The sequence below is a fragment of the Ranitomeya imitator genome, chromosome 6 (assembly GCF_032444005.1).
Source record: "Ranitomeya imitator isolate aRanImi1 chromosome 6, aRanImi1.pri, whole genome shotgun sequence".
NCBI classification, from domain to species: domain Eukaryota; kingdom Metazoa; phylum Chordata; class Amphibia; order Anura; family Dendrobatidae; genus Ranitomeya; species Ranitomeya imitator.
Genome location: NC_091287.1, coordinates 558562501 through 558582254, shown reverse-complemented (window position 1 = coordinate 558582254; position 19754 = coordinate 558562501). Strand labels below are relative to the sequence as shown.

Here is a 19754-nt window from a genome sequence, read left to right as displayed (position 1 = left end):
ATCCCGCTATTAGTACTAGCAAAACTCAGAACTGGCAAATCGTACCAGATCAAGGACTATTCCACCTGTGAGTCTAACTTTGTGATCTACATCATTAAGTGTCCCTGTGGCCTACTTTATGTGGGCGAAACAACCCAGGCCATAAGGGATCGTATTTCTAGCCACAAATCTACAATCAGGTGTGAGAAAACATGGCTACCCCTACCCGCACATTTTAAGGAGGCTAGACGCAACGTAGCCCAACTCAGATTTCAGGTGTTAGAAAAGGTCCCTAGACCAAGAAGAGGTGGTAACCATATCAAAATGTTAAAACAGCGCGAAACATTCTGGATTTACTCCCTTGACACACTTCACCCTAAGGGTCTTAACCGCGATATAGATTGGTCAGTATAATATCCTGTTTGGTCTTTTCTCCATAGATGAACTAATTCTCCTTAGTCTACGTATTCTTGTGACAAACCATGACTGGGTAAGATTGAACTTCAGAACCCAACCCCTTCCCCCCCCCCCCCCTGTTATTTTCGCTTTCTTTTCCCCCCCTGTTATTTTCGCTTTCTTTTCCCCCTTTTTCCTTTTTTTCATGTTTTTCTAGTTTGGACTCCTACATTATTATTGGTTCAATTTTGATTATGTTTATGATTTAATTTGATTTTTCTTTTATTCAGCATTTGTTTCCATTATTTGAATAATTTCAATTACTTTTATGATTTAATTTTGTTATTTCTTTCATTTATTTAACATTTTATTTGTTTGTATTCATTATTCTATTTATGTACCATTTACATTTCCTCCTTATTTTCACCTAAGTCCATTCATGTTTGCATTAGTATGCTTTATGTGCACCTGGCTCAATTTACCATTTGTTGTATGTGTACCTATGCCGCAGTTACATTTCTCTATTAGTCTTGTTTATCCATTTATTTGTATCTGTTTCCGTATATTTGTATCCATGATTAGTTCCCCAATCTCCAGGCCCACTCCTTTGAACAAGCAGTACTTGTCTTTCACTTCCTCCATTCTCTTTTCCCTGCTACTGACAAACATTACCAGGGTCACCGCACAAACATACTGCGCAGGGGTAGACTACGTTAGCAGGCCCGCCTATTACTCGTCCCGCAAAAAACAAGACCTCACATGACTGTGGACCAAAATATGGAAAAATTATAGGTCTCAAAATGTGGAGACGCAAAAACTTTTTTTGCTATAAAAAAGCGTCTTTTAGTGTGTGACAGCTGCCAATCATAAAAATCCGATATAAAAACGCTATAAAAGTAAATCAAACCCCCCTTCATCACACCCTTAGTTAGGGAAAAATAAAATTAAAAAAATGTATTTATTTCCATTTTCCCAATAGGGCTAGGGTTAGGTGTTGTGAATTCCGTGGTCAGGCTCCCTCCTGTGGTCACGAGTGGTACTGCGGCTTCTGGGTTTCCTTCCTCAGGTGATGAGGTGAAGTCGTTAGGTGCTGCTCTATTTAACTCCACCTAGTGCCTTGCTTATTGCCTCCAGTCAATGTTCCTGTGTTGGTCTTGTTCCCTCCTGGATCGTTCCTGTGGCCTGTCTTACCTGCATAAGCTAACTTTTGCTGGTTTCACTTTTGTTTGCTATATTTTCTGTCCAGCTTGCGTTTTTGGTTATTCTTGCTTGCTGGAAGCTCTGGGACGCAGAGGGGGTACCTCCGTACCGTTAGTCGGTGCGGGGGGTCTTTTTGCTCCCTCTGCGTGGTTGTTGGTAGGGTTTTGAGTTGACCGCAAAGCTATCTTTCCTATCTTCGGTCTGTTCAGTCAGTCGGGCCTCACTTTGCTAAAATCTATTTCATCTCTGTGTTTGTATTTTCATCTCAACTCACAGTCATTATATGTGGGGGGCTGCCTTTTCCTTTGGGGAATTTCTCTGAGGCAAGGTAGGCTTATTTTCCTCTCTGAGGGCCAGCTAGTTTCTCAGGCTGTGCTCGAGGCGCCTAGGCCTTGGATAGGAGCGCTCCACGGCTACCTCTAGTGTGGTATGATAGGATTAGGGATTGCGGTCAGCAGAGTTCCCACGTCTCAGAGCTCGTCCTATGTCAATGCTAACTGTCAGGTCACTTTGTGTGCTCTTAACCACTAGACCCATTGTGGTTCTGAATCACCAGATCATAACAGTTAGGGTTAGGGTTAGAATCAGGCTACGTGCATACGGTGCGGATTTGGCTGCGGATCCGCGGTGGATTGGCCGCTGCGGATTGGTCGCTGCGGATTCGCCACTGCGGATTCGCCGCTGCGGATTCGCCGCTGCGGATTCGTCGCTGCGGATTCGTAGCAGTTTTCCATCAGGTTTACAGTACCATGTAAACCTATAGAAAACCAAATCCGCTGTGCCCATGGTGCGGAAAATACCGCGCGGCAACAGTGCATTGTATTTTCCGCAGCATGTCAATTCTTTGTGCGGATTCCGCAGTGTTTTACACCTGTTCCTCATTAGGAAATCCGCTGTAAATCCGCAGGTAAAACGCAGTGCATTTTACCTGCGGAATTTTCAAAAATGGTACGGAAAAATATCGCACGAATCCGCAACGTGGGCACATAGCCTTAGGGTTAGGGTTGGAATTAAGAGTTAGGGTTGGAATTAGGGCTAGAGTTGGAAATAGGGTTAAAATTAGGCTTGTGGTTAGGGTTAGGGTGTGTTGGGGTTAGAGTTGTTAGGGTTGGGATTAGGGTTAGGGTTGGGATTAGGATAAGGGTTGGGATTAGGGTTAGGGGTGTGTCGGGGTTAGGGTTGTGGTTAGGGGTGTGTTGGGGTTAGGGTTGTGATTAGGGTTATGGCTAGAGTTGGGATTAGGGTTAGGGGTGTGTTGGGGTTAGAGTTAGAATTGAGGGGTTTCCACTGTTTAGGCACATCAGGGGTCTCCAAACGCAACATGGCGCCACCATTGATCCCAGCCAATCTTGCGTTCAAAAAGTCAAATGGTTCTCCCTCCCTTCCGAGACCTGACGTGCGCCTAAACAGTGGTTTACCCCCACATATGGGGTACCATCATACACAGGACAAACTGGGCAACAACTATTGGGGTCCTATTTCTCCAAGTACCCTTGCGAAAATAAAAAATTACTAAAACATAATTTTTGAGGAAAGAAAAATGATTTTTTATTTTCACAGCTCTGCCTAGTAAACTTCTGTGAAGCACTTGGGGGTTCAAAGTGCTCACCACATGTCTAGATAAGTTCCTTGGGGGGTCTAGTTTCCAAAATGGGGTCACTTGTGGGGGATTTCTACTGTTTAGGCACATCAGGGGCTCTGCAAACGTAACATGATGCCCGCAGACCATTCCATCAAAGTCTGCATTTCAAAACGTCACTACTTCCCTTCTGAGCCCCGATGTTTGCCCAAACAGTTGTTTACCCCCATATATGGGGTACCAGCATACTTAGGACAAACTGGGCAGCAACTATTGTGGTCCAATTTCTCCTGTTACCCTTGTGAAAATTAAAAATTGCTTGCTAAAACATCATTTTTTGAGGAAAGAAAAATGATTTATTTTCACGGCTCTGCGTTATAAACTTCTGTGAAACACTTGGGGGTTCAAAGTGCTCACCACATGTCTAGATAAGTTCCTTGGGGAGTCTAGTTTCCAAAAATGGGGTCACTTGTGGGGGATTTGTACTGTTTAGGCACATCAGGGGCTCTGTAAACATAACATGATGCCCGCAGACCATTCCATCAAAGTCTGCATTCCAAAACGTCACTACATCCATTCTGAGCCCCGATGTGTGCCCAATCAGTGGCTCCCCCCCACATATGGGGTATCAGCGTACTCAGGACAAACTGGACAAGAACTTTTGGGGTCCAATTTCTCCTGTTACTCTTGTGAAAATAAAAAATTGAGGGCTAAAAAATAATTTTTGAGGAAACAAAAATGAGTTTTTATTTTCACGGCTCTGCATTATAAACTTCTGTGAAGCACTTGGGGGTTTAAAGTGGTCACCGCACACCTAGATTAGTTCCATGGGAGGTCTAGTTTCCAAAATGGGGTCACATGTGGGCAAGCTCCAATGCTTAGGCACACAGGGGCTCTCCAAGCACGACATGGTGTCCGCTAACGATTGGAGCTAATTTTTCATTCAAAAAGTCAAATGGCGCTCCTTCCCTTCCAAGCCCTGCCGTGTGCCCAAACAATGGTTTACCCCACATGTGAGGTATCATTGAGAAATTGCCCAATACATTTTAGGATCCATTTTATCATGTTGCCCATCTGGAAATGAACAAATTGAGGCTAAAAGAATTTTTTTGTGAAAAAAAGTACTTTTTCATTTTTATGGATCAATTTGTGAAGCACCTGGGGGTTCAAAGTGCTCACTATGCATCTAGCTAAGTTCCTTGAGGAGTTTAGTTTCCCAAAAGGGGTCACTTGTGGGGGAGCTCCAATCTTTAGGTACACAGGGGCTTTCCAAACACGACATGGTATCCGCTAACGATAGGAGCAAATTTTTCATTCAAAAGTCAAATGGCGCTCCTTCCCTTCCGAGCCTTGCCGTGTGCACAAACAGTGGCTTGTCACCACATATGAGGTATCAGTGTACTCAGGAGAAATTGCCCAACACATTTTAGGATCCATTTTATCCTGTTGCCCATGCAAAAATGAAAAAATTGAGGCTAAAAGAATTTTTTTGTGGAAAAAAAGTACTTTTTCATTTTTACGGATCAATTTGTGAAGCACTTGGGGGTTCAAAGCGCTCACTATGCATCTAGATATGCTCCTTGGGGGGTCTAGTTTCCAAAATGTGGTCACTTGTGGAAGAGCTGCAATGTTTAGGCACACAGGGGCTCTCCAAACGCAATATGGTAGAGCTCCAGTGTTTAGGCACACAGGGGCTCTCCAAACGCCACATGGTGTCCGCTAAAGATTGGAGTCAATTTTTCATTGAAAAAGTCAAATGGCGCTCCTTCCCTTCCGAGCCCTGTCGTCTGCCCAAACAGTGGTTCCTCTCCCATATGGGGTATCCGAGTACTTAGGACAAATTGTACAATAACGTTTGGGGTCCAGTTTCTCTTTTTACCCTTGGGAAAATAAAACTAAAAGATCATTTTTGTGACTAAAAAGTTAAATGTTCGTTTTTGCCTTCCATGTTGCGTCTGCTGCTGTGAAGCACCTGAAGGGTTAATAAACTTTTTGAATGTGGTTTTGAGCACCTTGAGGGGTGCAGTTTTTAAAATGGTGTCACTTTTGCATATTTTCAGCCATATAGACCTCTCAAACTGACTTCAAATGTGAGGTGGTCCCTAAAAATATTAGTTTTGTAAATTTCGTTCTAAAAATGAGAAATCGCTGGATAAATTTTAACCCTTATAACTTCCTAGCAAAAAAAAATTTTGTTTTCAAAATTGTGCTGATGTAAAGTAGACATGTGGGCTATGTTATTTATTAACTATTTTGTGTCACATAACTTTCTCGTTTAACAGAATAAAAATTCAAAATTTGAAAATTGCAAAATTTTCGCAAAATTTCCATTTTTTTCACAAATAAACGCAAAAATTATCGACCTAAATTCACGACTAACATGAAGCCCAATATGTCACGAAAAAACAATCTCAGAACCGCTAGGATCCGTTGAAGCGTTCCTGAGTTATTACCTCATAAAGGGACACTGGTCAGAATTGTAAAAAACGGCCAGGTCATTAAGGTCAAAATAGGCTGGGTCATGAAGGGGTTAAAAAGTATCTAAACTTTGGCATTGAAATCTACATCTACTTTTTTCTTTAATTTCATGCAGATTGGTGGGGTTCAGGTCTTGAGATTACTTAAAGCTCCCCTGAGAAATGTGGAGACCAGAAGACGAGCGGCATGCGCTTTCTATTGAATACATATTGCGCTCTTTGCTCCCAGACAGGAGCGGGACCGAGCTGCCCCGGGTCCGGTCTCCCGAGCTGCCCCGGGGCCGGTCTCCCGAGCTGCCCCGGGGCCGGTCTCCCGAGCTGCCCCGGGGCCGGTCTCCCGAGCTGCCCCGGGGCCGGTCTCCCGAGCTGCCCCGGGGCCGGTCTCCCGAGCTGCCCCGGGGCCGGTCTCCCGAGCTGCCCCGGGGCCGGTCTCCCGAGCTGCCCCGGGGCCGGTCTCCCGAGCTGCCCCGGGGCCGGTCTCCCGAGCTGCCCCGGGGCCGGTCTCCCGAGCTGCCCCGGGGCCGGTCTCCCGAGCTGCCCCGGGGCCGGTCTCCCGAGCTGCCCCGGGGCCGGTCTCCCGAGCTGCCCCGGGGCCGGTCTCCCGAGCTGCCCCGGGGCCGGTCTCCCGAGCTGCCCCAGGGCCGGTTGTTATGTTTGCTAATGACAGGTGTTATGAAGGCAATCCAGAGACACAGTGTGCTTAGCGATTAGAGCGCACACAGTGATCTGACAAATACCCAAAAATACAAGAACGAGCTCTGAGACGTGGAAACTCTGTAGACTGCACACCTGATCCTATCCTAAACACAACTAAAAGCGGCTGTGGATTGCACCTAACAACTACCTAGGCAACTCGGCACAGCCTAAGAAACTAGCTAGCCTGAAGATAGAAAAATAGGCCTGACTTGCCCCAGAGAAATTCCCTAAAGGAAAAGGCAGCCCCCCACATATAATGACTGTGAGTAAGATGAAAAGACAAAACGTAGGGATGAAATAGATTCAGCAAAGTGGGGCCCGATATTCTAGGACAGAGCGAGGACAGTAAAGCGAACTTTGCAGTCTACAAAAAACCCTAAAGCAAAAACCACGCAAAGGGGGCAAAAAAACCCACCGTGCCGAACTAACGGCACGGCGGTACACCCTTTGCGTCTCAGAGCTTCCAGCAAAACAAAAGACAAGCTGGACAGAAAAAAAAGCAACAAAATAGCAAAAAGCACTTAGCTATACAGAGCAGCAGGTCACAGGAACAATCAGGAGAAGCTCAGATCCAACACTGAAACATTGACAAGGAGCAAGGATAGCAGCATCAGGCGGAGTTAAATAATGAAGCAGTTAACGAGCTCACCAGAACACCTGAGGGAGGAAACTCAGAAGCTGCAGTACCACTTGTGACCACAGGAGTGAATTCAGCCACAGAATTCACAACAGTACCCCCCCTTGAGGAGGGGTCACCGAACCCTCACCAGAGCCCCCAGGCCGACCAGGATGAGCCGCATGAAAGGCACGAACAAGATCGGAAGCATGAACATCAGAGGCAAAAACCCAGGAATTATCATTGACTGGCTGTGTTGTGAATGGCCGATATGTGTCGCAAAGGGAGTCTGCGTAGTAAGTCTGATGCAATGTTGTTCTGGGACCTGTAGTCCCTCAAGTGTGTATATGTATGGTGTAGCTGTAAGGGAGACTTACTAGGCTAGTTGTGAGAGATGGGTGGGACAAACTAGCCACACCCACACTCCCATACAGGGGAGTGGTTAAGGATATATAATGTGACCAGGGTGTGGGTCACATGGTCCTGTGTATGGTCGCTGTGAGTGACCTGTGTGTTCCCGTGTGGTTCCAGTGGAAGGTTCTGGAGAGCCTGTGTGTTGGGAGGTCCTGGAAGTAGGACCGGATCCCTGAATAGCACACTGAACCACCTGTGTTGGATTTCCTGGGAGTAGGAGTCCTGAATAGCACATGGTGGGGCTTTGGACCTGGTGAGCCGGGTGTGTTGGATTTCCTGGGAGTAGGAGTCATGAATAGCACACTGTACAACCTGTGTTGAATTTCCTGGGAGTAGGAGTTCTGAATAGCACATGGTGGGGCTTTGGACTTGCGGGTGGCCTGGGGTGTTGGACGAGGTCCTGAATAGCACCTGGACAGGTCACATGTGCAGTTCATGTGGGGATTCAACCGTCCTTCGGTGGCTCTGGACTGACTGATGTGCAGGAGCTCCCATAAGGTACCATTGACTGTTGGTGCTTGTGATGTTCCATGAACTGTGTGGTCTCCCACGGTGACTGAACGGAGTGAGGTTCAGCGTGTTTAGAGACCGCGACCCAGTGTCATATGCGCGGTATGTGACTTGGGACATTGGTGAAGAGTACGGCGTACAGACACCCATGGTAACTGGGCGAAGTGAGAGGTCCAGCATGTTTAGTGTCTGTGAGACAAAGCCGTAAACGTGAGTTAAAGCCGTAAACGTGAGTTAAAGCCGTAAATTAAGTGTTATGACCTGGTGGTTAGGAGCACCCGGAATGACCTGATAGTTAAACCTCATACAGGACGAGCTCTGGGATGTGGGAGCTCTGCTGAGCGCAAGCCCTAATCCTATCACACACACTAGAAATAGCCGTGGAGCGCTCCTGACCAGACCTAGGCGCCTCGTCACAGCCTAAGAACTATTTAGCCCTAGAGATAGAAAATAAAGCCTACCTTGCCTCAGAGAAATTCCCCAAAGGTAAAGGAAGCCCCCCACATATATTAACTGTGAGTAAAGATGAAAGTCACAAACGCAGAAATGAAACAGGTTTCAGCAAAGGGAGGCCAGACTTACTAAATAGACAGAGGATAGGAAAGGTAACTTTGCGATCAGCACAAAAACCTACAAAAGACCACGCAGAGTGTGCAAAAAAGACCTCCGTACAGACTCACGGTGCGGAGGGGCCACTCTGCATCCCAGAGCTTTCAGCTAGCAAGACAAAATCATGAAAACCAGCAGGAGAAGAAAACAATGAACAAATAATGACTATCAGGAACTTAGCTTCTGCAGGAGAAGGCAGGTCACCAGAGAGATCCAGGAGCGAACTGAACCAATGCAAAAACATTGACAGCTGGCATGGAGTAACGATCTGAGTGGAGTTAAATAGAGCAGCCAACCAAAGGATAAACCACGTCACCTGTGTAAGGAACCTCAGAAGCAGCAGCTTCACTCACAGCCACCAGAGGGAGCCCATAGACAGAACTCGCCGAAGTACCATTTACGACCACAGGAGGGAGTTCGGCAACAGAATTCACAACAGCTCCCACGATGACTAATCCAGATGACATTAAAGATAAGTTCTATGATGAACTTGACACACTTATTTCAGCAATCCCACAGGCAGACAAGCTCATTATACTTGGAGACTTTAATGCCAGAGTGGGAACAGACCATCAAAACTTGGAAGGGGTCATTGGGAGACACGGCACTGGCAAGTGTAACAGTAATGGCATGCTGCTCCTCAAGATGTGTGCCACACATGACCTTGTCATCACCAACACTTTATTCCGCTTACCCACCCGCAAGAAGACATCATGGATGCACCCACGCTCGAGGCATTGGCATCTCATTGATTACATCATTGCCAGGAAAAGGGATGAGATGGACTTTAGAGTGACGAAGGCCATGTGCGGTGCAGACTGCTGGACTGACCATCGCCTCATTGTGTCTAAGTGCAGGCTCCGCATCCTGCCTGCGAGGAGACCCCAAGGGCAGAAAACGACAAAGAGGCTGAATATCTATAAGCTGCAAAATAAAAGAATTGTAAGGCAATTTGGCAGTGACCTTGATGGCAGACTGTTAAATATACTACAGGCAGAGGAGATTGGCGTTGGGGGAACAGTGGACAATTCTGAGAGATGCTGTTTATAATACTGCTCTGGAGCATCTTGGATCAGCAACCAGAAATAATCAAGACTGGTTCGATGAAAACGACGAGGAAATAAAGACACTCCTAGAAGAGAAACATCAGCGGTATAAGGTGTACCAAAATTACCCCACGTCGTTAGCTAAGTCTAAGTTCACATTTGCGTTGTGCGCCGCAGCGTCGTCACCGCAACGCACAACGCAAACAAAAACGCAGCAAAACGCATGCACAACACAGCGTTTTGCGCCGCATGCGTTCAACGCATGCGTCGCAAAACGCAGCGGGTTTTTGAAACGCAGTTGCGTTTTTACAAAAAAACGCAGCGTTTTTAGACGCATGCGTTTTTAGTGCAGTGAGTCATTCTTCATCCCCCACCCACAAAAAAAAGTGTCTACACAACCACCAATGGCTAGAAGAGGGTTTGTGTTATACAAATGTGTATATACCCTGGCAGAGATTAATTCCTCCCATTTTGCTGGTATTCATGATGGAGCGAACCATGAACAGTATCTACATGGATATGGAGATGGAATTTGCCTTGGCTCATGCCTGTGCTGTTGCCTGTTTTAATGAAAGGGAAAGGGAAAAACGGAGATGGATTCGTCGCCGCTTTTGGATACACCCTATAGTTGAAGTCCGGGAGAGCCGTGGAGCATACCATTGCTTGTTTGGCGAACTGAATGACAACCGGGAAAAATATTTTGAATATACCAGGATGTCACAGGACAGCTTCCGCTATCTTCTGCGTCGGGTGGAAGGATCCATTAGCAGGCAGGATACGCAGCTCCGGAGAGCTATTTCCGCAGAGGAACGGCTGCTGGTGACTCTACGGTACGTTGCTGTTTGAATGACTGTGATATGTATTTACTTTTTATTTTATTTTATTTTTTTTTTTTAATTGTAATGGTCAATGTACTTTTATAAATTACAATGTGCTTTATTCTAAATTTCTTTATCTTCTTGGCAGTTTCCTGGCTACCGGAGAGACGTTGAGATCACTTCATTTTCAATTCCGGATTGGAGTCTCCACACTTTCAGGAATTATTGCAGAGACATGCCGCGCTTTGTGGGATAATCTCCGGGAGGAATTTTTACCTGTCCCTACAAGCGAAATCTGGGAGGCCAACGCACAGAAATTCGAGCAAGTGTGTAATTTTCCAAACTGTATTGGCGCAGTCGATGGAAAGCACATTCGGATTACCAAGCCTGCGAAAAGTGGATCCCTTTTCTACAATTACAAAAAATACTTTTCAACTGTTCTCATGGCAATTGCCGGTGCGGACTGCCGTTTTCTCGCAGTGGACATTGGTGCATTTGGGCGTGCAAATGACTCGCGCACATTTAAAGAGTCGGATATGGGCCAAAAATTATATGGAAACAATTTTAATTTCCCACAGCCACGACCTCTTCCCCACACCGAAGGCCCTGCGATGCCATTTGTTGTGGTAGGGGATGAGGCATTCCAAATGTCTGCCAACCTATTGAAACCCTACTCCAGTCGGGGCTTGGACCATACAAAAAGGGTTTTCAATTACAGACTGTCCAGGGCCAGAAGGACTGTGGAGTGCGCCTTTGGCATCCTTGTTTCCAAATGGCGGATATTGGGATCGGCCATTAATCTTAAAATTGAAACAGTGGATGAGGTGGTGAAGGCTTGTGTGGTTCTCCACAATTTCATTATGGCCAAAGAGAGACTAAATGTGGAACTGGATGAACCCATAGCCAACCCATTGCCCGATTACCATGATCATCCTCTGAGGACAAGTGTGGAAATTGCGCAGATGTGGGATCGTTTTGCGGCCTATTTTGTGTCAGATGTTGGCCGTGTGTCATGGCAAGATCAAATGGTGTAGTAATAATTTTACTGTTGGACTGTATTCTGGTTTTAACTACACCAATAAATACCTCTAATGTGACTGTGCTAAAAATATAATATGATAATAAACTAATTCTCCAGTAAATGTGCAATAAATGTTATCCGTTTAGGTTGGTTTGTTTATGTCAAATTTGGCATCTACCTATAGTTCACAAATGTAATGTGCCTTATATAAAAAATTGGAACCCTTTGTTTTTAAAATGTTGTTGTTTAATAAAAAAAATTTCTAATTTTTCTACCCTGCTTCAAATAACATTTTTATACCATACCATATAACATATTTATTTGTTTGTCAGATCGCCGTGTATCGTTGTGTTTGACAGCAAAAGCAACGATACCAGCGATGTATTACAATGGTAACCAGGGTAAATATCGGGTTACTAAGCGTAGGGCGGCGCTTAGTAATCTGATATTTACCCTGGTTACCAGTGTTAAATGTAAAAAAAAAAAATACAGTACATATACTCATCTTCGCGTCCCCCGGCGTCCGCTTCCTGCACTGACTGAGCGCCGGCCGTAAAGTGAATGCACAGCACAGCGGTGATGTGACCGCTCTGCTGTTAGGGCCGTCACTCAGTCAGTGCAGGGAAGCGGACGCCGGGGGACGCGATTGTGAGTATATGTACTGTTTTTTTTTAGCATTTAACACTGGCAACCAGGGTAAACATCGGAAGCGTGGCCCTGCGCTTAGCAACCTGATGTTTACCCTGGTTACCCGGGGACCTCGGCATTGTTGGTCGCTGGAGAGCTGTCGCACAGACAGCTCTCCAGCGACCAAATAGCGATGCTGCAGTGATCTGCATCATTGTCTGTTTCGCTGCAGCATTGTTAAGTGTGAAGGTACCTTTACGGTATGTGTCCACGTTCAGGATTGCATCAGGATTTTGTCAGTATTTTTCATCAGTATTTGTAAGCCAAAACCAGGAGTGGAACAATTAGAGGAAAAGTAGAATAGAAACATCTGCTCCACTTCTGTATTTATCACCCACTCCTGGTTTTGGGTTTTACAAATACTTATGTAAAATCCTGACCAAATCCTGATGCAACCCTGAGCGTGGACACATACCCTTAGTGTTTGAAAACACCTCATACACTTTAGTGTTTGTACCTCATACACTTTAGTGTTTGTAAACACCTCATACAGCAATGAGAGACACCCAAAAAAAGGCAAAATAAAAATTGTAAAAATAGTGTCTGCCATTGCATATATGAGGTGTTTGAAGCACAAAATATGTGTAGACAGCACACGGCGTGACTTGCCGAGATAAATTCAGGAAAATAATAACAAAAATAATAACAAATAGTGTTTTTTTTAAACCAAAATTTTTTATTGGGGGGAAAGCAGAAAAAAAAAGGTAATTAAACTTAGGGGGTTTCAACCTGTGCCACCAGGGGGGAATGGTAGGTGTCTTCTTTGGAATGGGGAGATGAAGGGGAGGATGATGGCGAAGAGGAGGATGATGGAGAAGAGGACGATGATGACAGATAATCAAGGAGGCTTGATGGCAGATCCAAACCCTCCCCAGGGTATACTGGGGAAGAAACCGCCACCTCTGTAGGGGAGGGAGGAGGCAACACAAGCCTTGTTTGTCTTGGTTGGCCCTGGCTGCTCCTTCTGCGGCTAGAGCCCCGACGCGCAGTTGGTGTCTGCACTGGAGCAGCCAGAGCCTCAGTATGTGCCCATGTGTGTTTCCTCTTTTTTTTTTTTTGGTCCTGTGGCAGCTCCCCCAGCATGACGCCTACGGGAGGATGAAGACATGGCAGGAGCAGGAGTCGGCGGCACTATGTTATGGTGCCTGTGGTGGCGTCGCTCGGCACGTGGACCACGGTGGGGTGGCTGGAGTGGCTCTCCAGCAGGAGTGGGAGTCATGCTTGCCAGCGACGGCACTACTGCCATTGTCGCTGACTGCATGACCCCAGCCTGCTGGAGAGCCCTCATGTAGTTAGTGTTGCAGGCCTGCATCACTGAAATCTGTAGTTCCGGCGTAAGGTGTTCCACCATGCCCTTAGCAATGGTACTAAAGAAATGTTTTGCCGGATTTGAGAGCTCGGTTTCAATTGTTTCAAGGCGCCGGTCGATATTGGACAGACGAGTGTCCATGTTATCGCTCAACGCCTTGAAACAGTTCTGGAAAACCGTGCTCAAATGCAAAAATTCGGGCATGGCTAGCCTGTCCGAGGCCCGCTGGCGCTGTCGGGAATACCCAAACGAAGGTGCGCCAGAGGCCTCGGCCAGGGGAACACCTGATGTACCGGCTGCCGGTTCTCCAGATGGCGGTGCAAGCCTGATGTCGCTGTGGGAGGGCTGTGATGGGTCAGATGGCGATTCATGAAGGGCCGCTTCTGCGGGGCGAGCTCTCTCGAGGGTGCTGCTGTGTGTCCTGTGAAAAGATAATGAAAAAATTAGACTTCAATGAATAACCTCTCCCATACGCCAACTCCTGGAATAAAAATAGCATTACATTACACAATAATACAAATCCTCGGTCTCACAGTCTGTGTGGCCAATAATTAATTTCTGATTGTTATCGCCAGCTGACCGTTATGGCTGACGATAACAATCATGGACATTCCCACTGCCAAAGCCTTTTGACCGCATACCACTGTGGGTACAAAAATATTGGAATCGAAAACTCTTTCTGGAAGCTGCCTATGCTGCAAAAATAGTTGAAAATTTAATGTCAAGATAAAAAAAAAAAAAAAAAAATACACAGTGATTTCGCTGATCTGATTGCAGGAACGACCATGACGTTAGGATCATGTGATCGAGACTTCATCATTATTCCTGCAATCAGAACTACCCTGACTCAGAACTTAACCTGTCATGGACTACAAGGACTCACGCTTAACCCAAAAAAGTAACTAATGGCCTATATAGCATTTTAATAGGGAGAAATTTACGTGGATGGCCAATATGTTACGCTGACTACATGGATGGGCAATACAGTATGTGCCTGGGAAATATACTATGTGGATACGTGGCTAGAACGTGTACTATGTGGCTGCGATATTGTTCCCTGCTAATATACTATGTGGATGCACAAATGTACGTGGCTGGGCAATGTACTATGTGGCTGTGCAGTAGGCTATGTGGCTGGGCACTGTAATGTGGCTGTGCAATATGGTTTGTGGACATAATACTTACTGTCGGCGGCCAAGGACCGGTCTCAAGAACTGTAAACACTTTGCATATTTGTAGGGCACAGACTTGGCCGCAGCAGCACCACTCTTCGATCGCTCCTCCTCAGCCCGTATCCCCTTATTGAAACGGTCCTTGATGGATCGCCATCTGATCCTCAACCTTTTAACTGTGAATGCAAAGGGGAAAAAAAGGTTACATATGTAGCATTTTAAATGGATAAAACAACCGTGTGCGATGCAAAACTTTAGGCGTTTATTGCATCACACACGGTTGTGTTTATCCTGGAAAGATGGTGGGTCATAGCTGCGTATCTGCACGGCGTATCAGCAATACTCACCAAAGTTGGCTTTGTCCTTGGCAGGAGCAAAGTCAAAGCCCTCCCACATCGACTTTGCCACCTCTACCCACAAACGCCTCAACACCACCTGGTCCATGTGCCGGGAGTCACGGCTGTCCCACAACGGGCCACGCTCCTGGATGCTGGATATCAGGAGCTCCACATCAATGACTCCTTGGTCCCGTTGTGAAACCTAGAAAAATTACAAACCAAAAAGGTTACAAATATGCAAATATTAACAACCACCAGCACCTGTCATGATATGTACCTTGGCCCTATCCTTTGTCATTTGATATATGTATATTGATGGTTTCTACACCTGTATTTTTGAATGTTTTTGTTCTGAAAGTTTCACCTTTGTTACCTTCCCCCAATACTTGCTACCCTGAAAAGTTATAATGTAAGCTTACTAAACATCCCTAGTGAAAGCAGGATGCTACTCAAAAAAAAAAATAAATTGTTTAAAAAAAATACTCGCCGTCCTGACGCCACACCTTGGCCCTGACCTCTCTGCTCCCGCTGACTTCCTTCCCCCTCACTTGAAGAAGCCTGTAAAAATTGTATAAAGAAATTATTTTCAAAACTACAAATGACAGCGAATAGTAAGCAAATTGACATAATTACTCACCGCACTCCCCTGCGCCGATTGGCTAGATTCAGAAACAGTTGCCATTCTTGCACGTTTGTTCTGGCATGAAAAAATGAAAAAAAAAAAAATCAAATCCAAACCTAAATATGGCACATACAATAAAATAGGCCCAAAAATTTATACAACAACCACAATTGACTGTTGACTGATAGGACAATGCAAAACTAAGAAAGCGACACCACAACGCCATACATTGCAAGAGAAGACAATCAATAGAAGAAACTATACAAGAATAGACCCAAACAAAAAAGCAAAAATAGACACCTCTGTCCAAATTTTTACATATCAAAACTTTCGAAAAAAACATTACAGGCACAAAAAGTACAATAAAATAGCAAAAAAATGAACGCCATACTTTACAATTGCAACAAGACATGATCCAAAAAAACACCATCTTGTGACATCTAACCACAGAAAGACATGAAAAAAAGGCAATAAAAACCATTCTAGATAACAAGCAATAAACATTACGGGACAACCGCTGTAAAAATATACAGCAACCCAAAGATAAACCATAGCCAAATAGAAAAGAAAACACATGAAATTTTAAAAAAGGCCACCACCAAAAATAATAAAAACAAAAAAAAATTATACTACACACTTCGCAATGCAATCAGTCAATGAAGGAAGATATATGCCATACGGAAAACGACGTAAAAACATCAGCGATATTTTTTAAAATAAAGGGAAAGTACAATTGAAACTATAATGGCATAGCAGCACGGAACTATACAATACAAAGACATCATAAATGTTGCCCCCCCACCAGCAAGAAAATACACTCAAGGAAAGAAAAAATAAAGCCAACAGCATAATCCAAAACACAGCAAGACATGAGCCAAGAAAATGCCACACAGTTACCACCAACAATAGAAACCAGAAAAACATGCACCAGAAATTTTACAAGACAAAATGAGCCAAAATCAATACATTGAACAACCACATGACACAAGAACAAAACACATAACCAAACCAAAACCAACGTAAAAAAAACAAAAAAAGGCAAAAGACAATAAACGCAATCATATAAACCCAGAAGAACATCAGAACCAGAAAAACAATTTTTCAATAACAACCCATAACCGTAATAGCACAGACCAAACATTGCAAAAATAAATACAAATCAAGAAATAAAACACAGAATACAAAATGTGCAAAGAGAAATATATACTTACAAGTTTGGCAAGCAGATTCTCTCTTCGGTGATGACTTGTGAAAGACAATGGCAAACCCCTCTTTTCTTTATATATATAGGTTGTTTTTTTTGTGTCTAGACAAAGTCTAGACAATGTTTTGCATTTATTATTGGAAAACGCATGCGTCGTACAACGCACCACGACGCAAGTACTTGCGTCGTCTGCGTTGTCAATACAAGTCAATGGGGAAAAAGGCGCATCGACGACGCAAACACGACGCATGCGTTTTTTAAAAGGTCGGCGCCGCCCAAAAAATGCAACATGTTGCGTTTGCCGCGCCCAGACAGGTGCGCCCTAACACCGCATGCGGCGTAAAACGCAACAAAACGCAACACAACGCATGCACATGCGGCCCCATGCGGCGCCAATGTTAAAGATAGGGCCGCACGACGCATGCGTTTTGTTGCGGCGGCGACGCTGCGGCGCAAACCGCAAATGTGAACGTACCCTAAGAAAGGTGCCTTTACCAACATAAAAAGAAAGGTACAAATCAAGCTACGCGAGATGCAGGATATCTGGTTTAGCAAGAAGGCCGACGAAATTCAGGGCTATGCAGATACCCATGACCAGAAACGCTTCTACGATGCGCTCAAAGCTGTATATGGACCCCAGTTATCAAGCTCTTCATCTCTGCTTAACGCAGATGGAACTAAGCTGCTGACAGAAAGGAAACAAATTCTGGAACAGTGGGCAGAGCACTTTAATAATATTCTTAATCGCCCTGCCAATATCAATGATGAGGCTATTGCTCGCCTGCCCCAGGTAGAAATTAACAAGGAGCTTGATGTTCTTCCAAGTGGAGATGAAGTCAGGAAAGCAGTAAAACAACTTTCTTGTGGAAAAGCACCCGGAAATGATGCTATACCTGCTGAGGTATATAAATCTGGCGGCCCTGTTCTGATGCAAACGGTGACCAAACTATTCCAATATATGTGGACAAAGGAACAGGTTCCACAACAGATGAAAGATGCCAGCATAATAAGAAGGTAATCGCCAATCTTGTGACAACCATCGAGGCATCTCCCTTCTGTCCACTGCAGGCAAGATATTGGCTCGTGTCTTGCTCAACCGCCTTTTACATCACCTTGAGCAAGGACTATTACCCAAAAGCCGGTGTGGTTTCCGTGCTAAACGTGGAACAGTAGATATGGTCTTTTCAGCACGTCAACTTCAGGAAAAGTGCCAGGAGCAACACCGTGACCTTTATGTAACTTTTATTGATTTGACTAAGGCTTTTGACACAGTCAGTAGAGACGGCCTGTGGAAGATCATGGCAAAATTTGGCTGCCCGAGCAAGTTCATCTCAGTCATCCAGCAGTTCCATGATGGCATGATGGTGAAGGTTCTGAACGATGGAGACGTATCTGAGGCTTTCCCAGTAACAAATGGCGTAAAACAAGGCTGTGTGCTTGCTCCAACCCTGTTCAGTATGCTGTTCTCTGCAATGTTAAGTGATGCCTTTAACAACTGTGAAGATGGAATCCAGGTTAGGTACAGGACTGATGGCAAGCTATTCAACCCAAAACGCCTGAAGGCGGTTACGAAAGTGCATGAGACTGTTATCCGTGAATTACTATTTGCTGATGACTGTGCACTTAACGCTAGCACGGAACAGCAGATGCAGCATGAAATGGACTGTTTTTCGCAAGCCTGAGACAGTTTTGGTCTCGAGATCAACATTAGAAAAACCGAAGTTATGTATCAACCGACTCCAGGAAAACTGTACAAGGAGCCACGTATCACGGTGAAGGAGCAAAACCTCAAAGCAGTCGATAACTTCACCTACTTAGGCAGCACACTTTCCCGTGAAGTAACCATAGACGCTGAGGTTAACAACAGAATCGCCAAAGCCAGTGCCGCCTTCGGGAGACTGCGTAAGAACGTCTGGGAACGAAGGGGACTCAGCCTTACCACCAAGCTGAAGGTCTACTGCGCGGTGGTCCTCACCACACTTCTCTATGCTAGCGAGACCTGGACAGTGTACAGCCGGCATGCTAAACAGCTTAATCATTTCCACATGAGTTGCCTCCCCAGACTCCTCCACATCAGGTGGCAAGACAATGTCCCAGACACGGCAATTCTGGAACAAACTGGGCTCTGCAGCGTTTACACTCTCCTGCTGAAAGTCCAAGCCAGGTGGGCTGGACATGTGGTCCGTATGCCGGACAGCCGACTACCGAAACAACTGCTGTACGGAGAACTGTGCCAAGGAAAGCGAGCAGTTGGGGGGCAGAAGAAGCGCTATAAAGACTGCCTTAAGGTGTCTCTCAAAAACCTGGAAGTCAACACCAATGAATGGGAAGAGCTTGCCCTGGATCGTCCAGGTTGGCGGGGCAGGATCACCTCAGGAGCACGTGCAGCTGAAGATAGGAAAATCTGTGACGCAAAAAGAAAGTGTGCTGTACGCAAGGCACAAGCAGAATCTGGTGTACTAACCACATCTGCTTTCGTATGTAAAGTATGTGGGCGAACCTTCAGGGCCCGGATTGAACTCATCAGCCACCTCCGGACCCATAACTATTAATTCTCTAACCCTGAAGTCATGGTTATCTTCAAAAACGAAGGACGAACATCACTTTACATCAGCACAATTTTGTAAACAACATTTTTTTTATTAGGGAGTTATAAGGGTTAAAATTTGACCAACAATTTCTCATTTTTACAGCAATATTTACAAAACCATTTTTTTTAGGGACCACCTCACATTTGAAGTCATTTTTAGGGTCTATATGGCAGAAAATGCCCAAAAGTGACACCATTCTAAAAACTGCACCCCTCAAGGTGCGCAAAACCACATTCAAGAACTTTATTAACCCTTCAGTTCCTGCACAGGAACTGAAGCAATGTGGAAGGAAAAAATGAACATTTAACTTTTTTCCACAAACATTGTACTTCAGAACCAATTTTTTTTATTTTCGTAAGTGTAAAAAGAGAAAATGAACCACAACATTTTTTGTGCAATTTGTCCAGAGAATGCCAATACCCCATATGTGGGGGGGACCACTGTTTGGGTGCACAGCAGAGCTCAGAAGG

At 45.1% G+C, this 19754-nt stretch overlaps 1 protein-coding gene and 1 long non-coding RNA gene across 2 annotated transcripts; one reads left to right on the top strand and one right to left on the bottom strand.

The window, feature by feature from the left end:
• The first annotated feature begins 10008 nt into the window (after positions 1 to 10008).
• LOC138643487 (uncharacterized) lies at positions 10009 to 11545 on the top strand. The gene is made up of 3 exons (XM_069732388.1): positions 10009 to 10352; positions 10489 to 11285; positions 11508 to 11545. The coding sequence occupies exons 1-3, from the start codon at positions 10009 to 10011 to the stop codon at positions 11543 to 11545; spliced, it is 1179 nt and encodes a 392-aa protein (XP_069588489.1).
• A 3065-nt stretch (positions 11546 to 14610) lies between these two features.
• Positions 14611 to 15396, bottom strand: LOC138641526 (uncharacterized). Its single transcript, XR_011313904.1, has 3 exons — positions 15351 to 15396; positions 14877 to 15069; positions 14611 to 14705 (listed from the first exon to the last, which is right to left on the bottom strand). It is a non-coding gene; the product is annotated as an uncharacterized lncRNA (long non-coding RNA).
• Positions 15397 to 19754: the final 4358 nt, after the last annotated feature.

Coding starts and splice junctions, on each gene's coding strand:
- LOC138643487 (XM_069732388.1), top strand. CDS start 10,009: ATGGAGCGAACCATGAACAGTATCTACATGGATATGGAGATGGAATTT. Junction 10,353..10,488: donor CGGCTGCTGGTGACTCTACG/GTACGTTGCTGT, acceptor TCTTCTTGGCAG/TTTCCTGGCTACCGGAGAGA. Junction 11,286..11,507: donor TGATCATCCTCTGAGGACAA/GTGTGGAAATTG, acceptor TTATCCGTTTAG/GTTGGTTTGTTTATGTCAAA.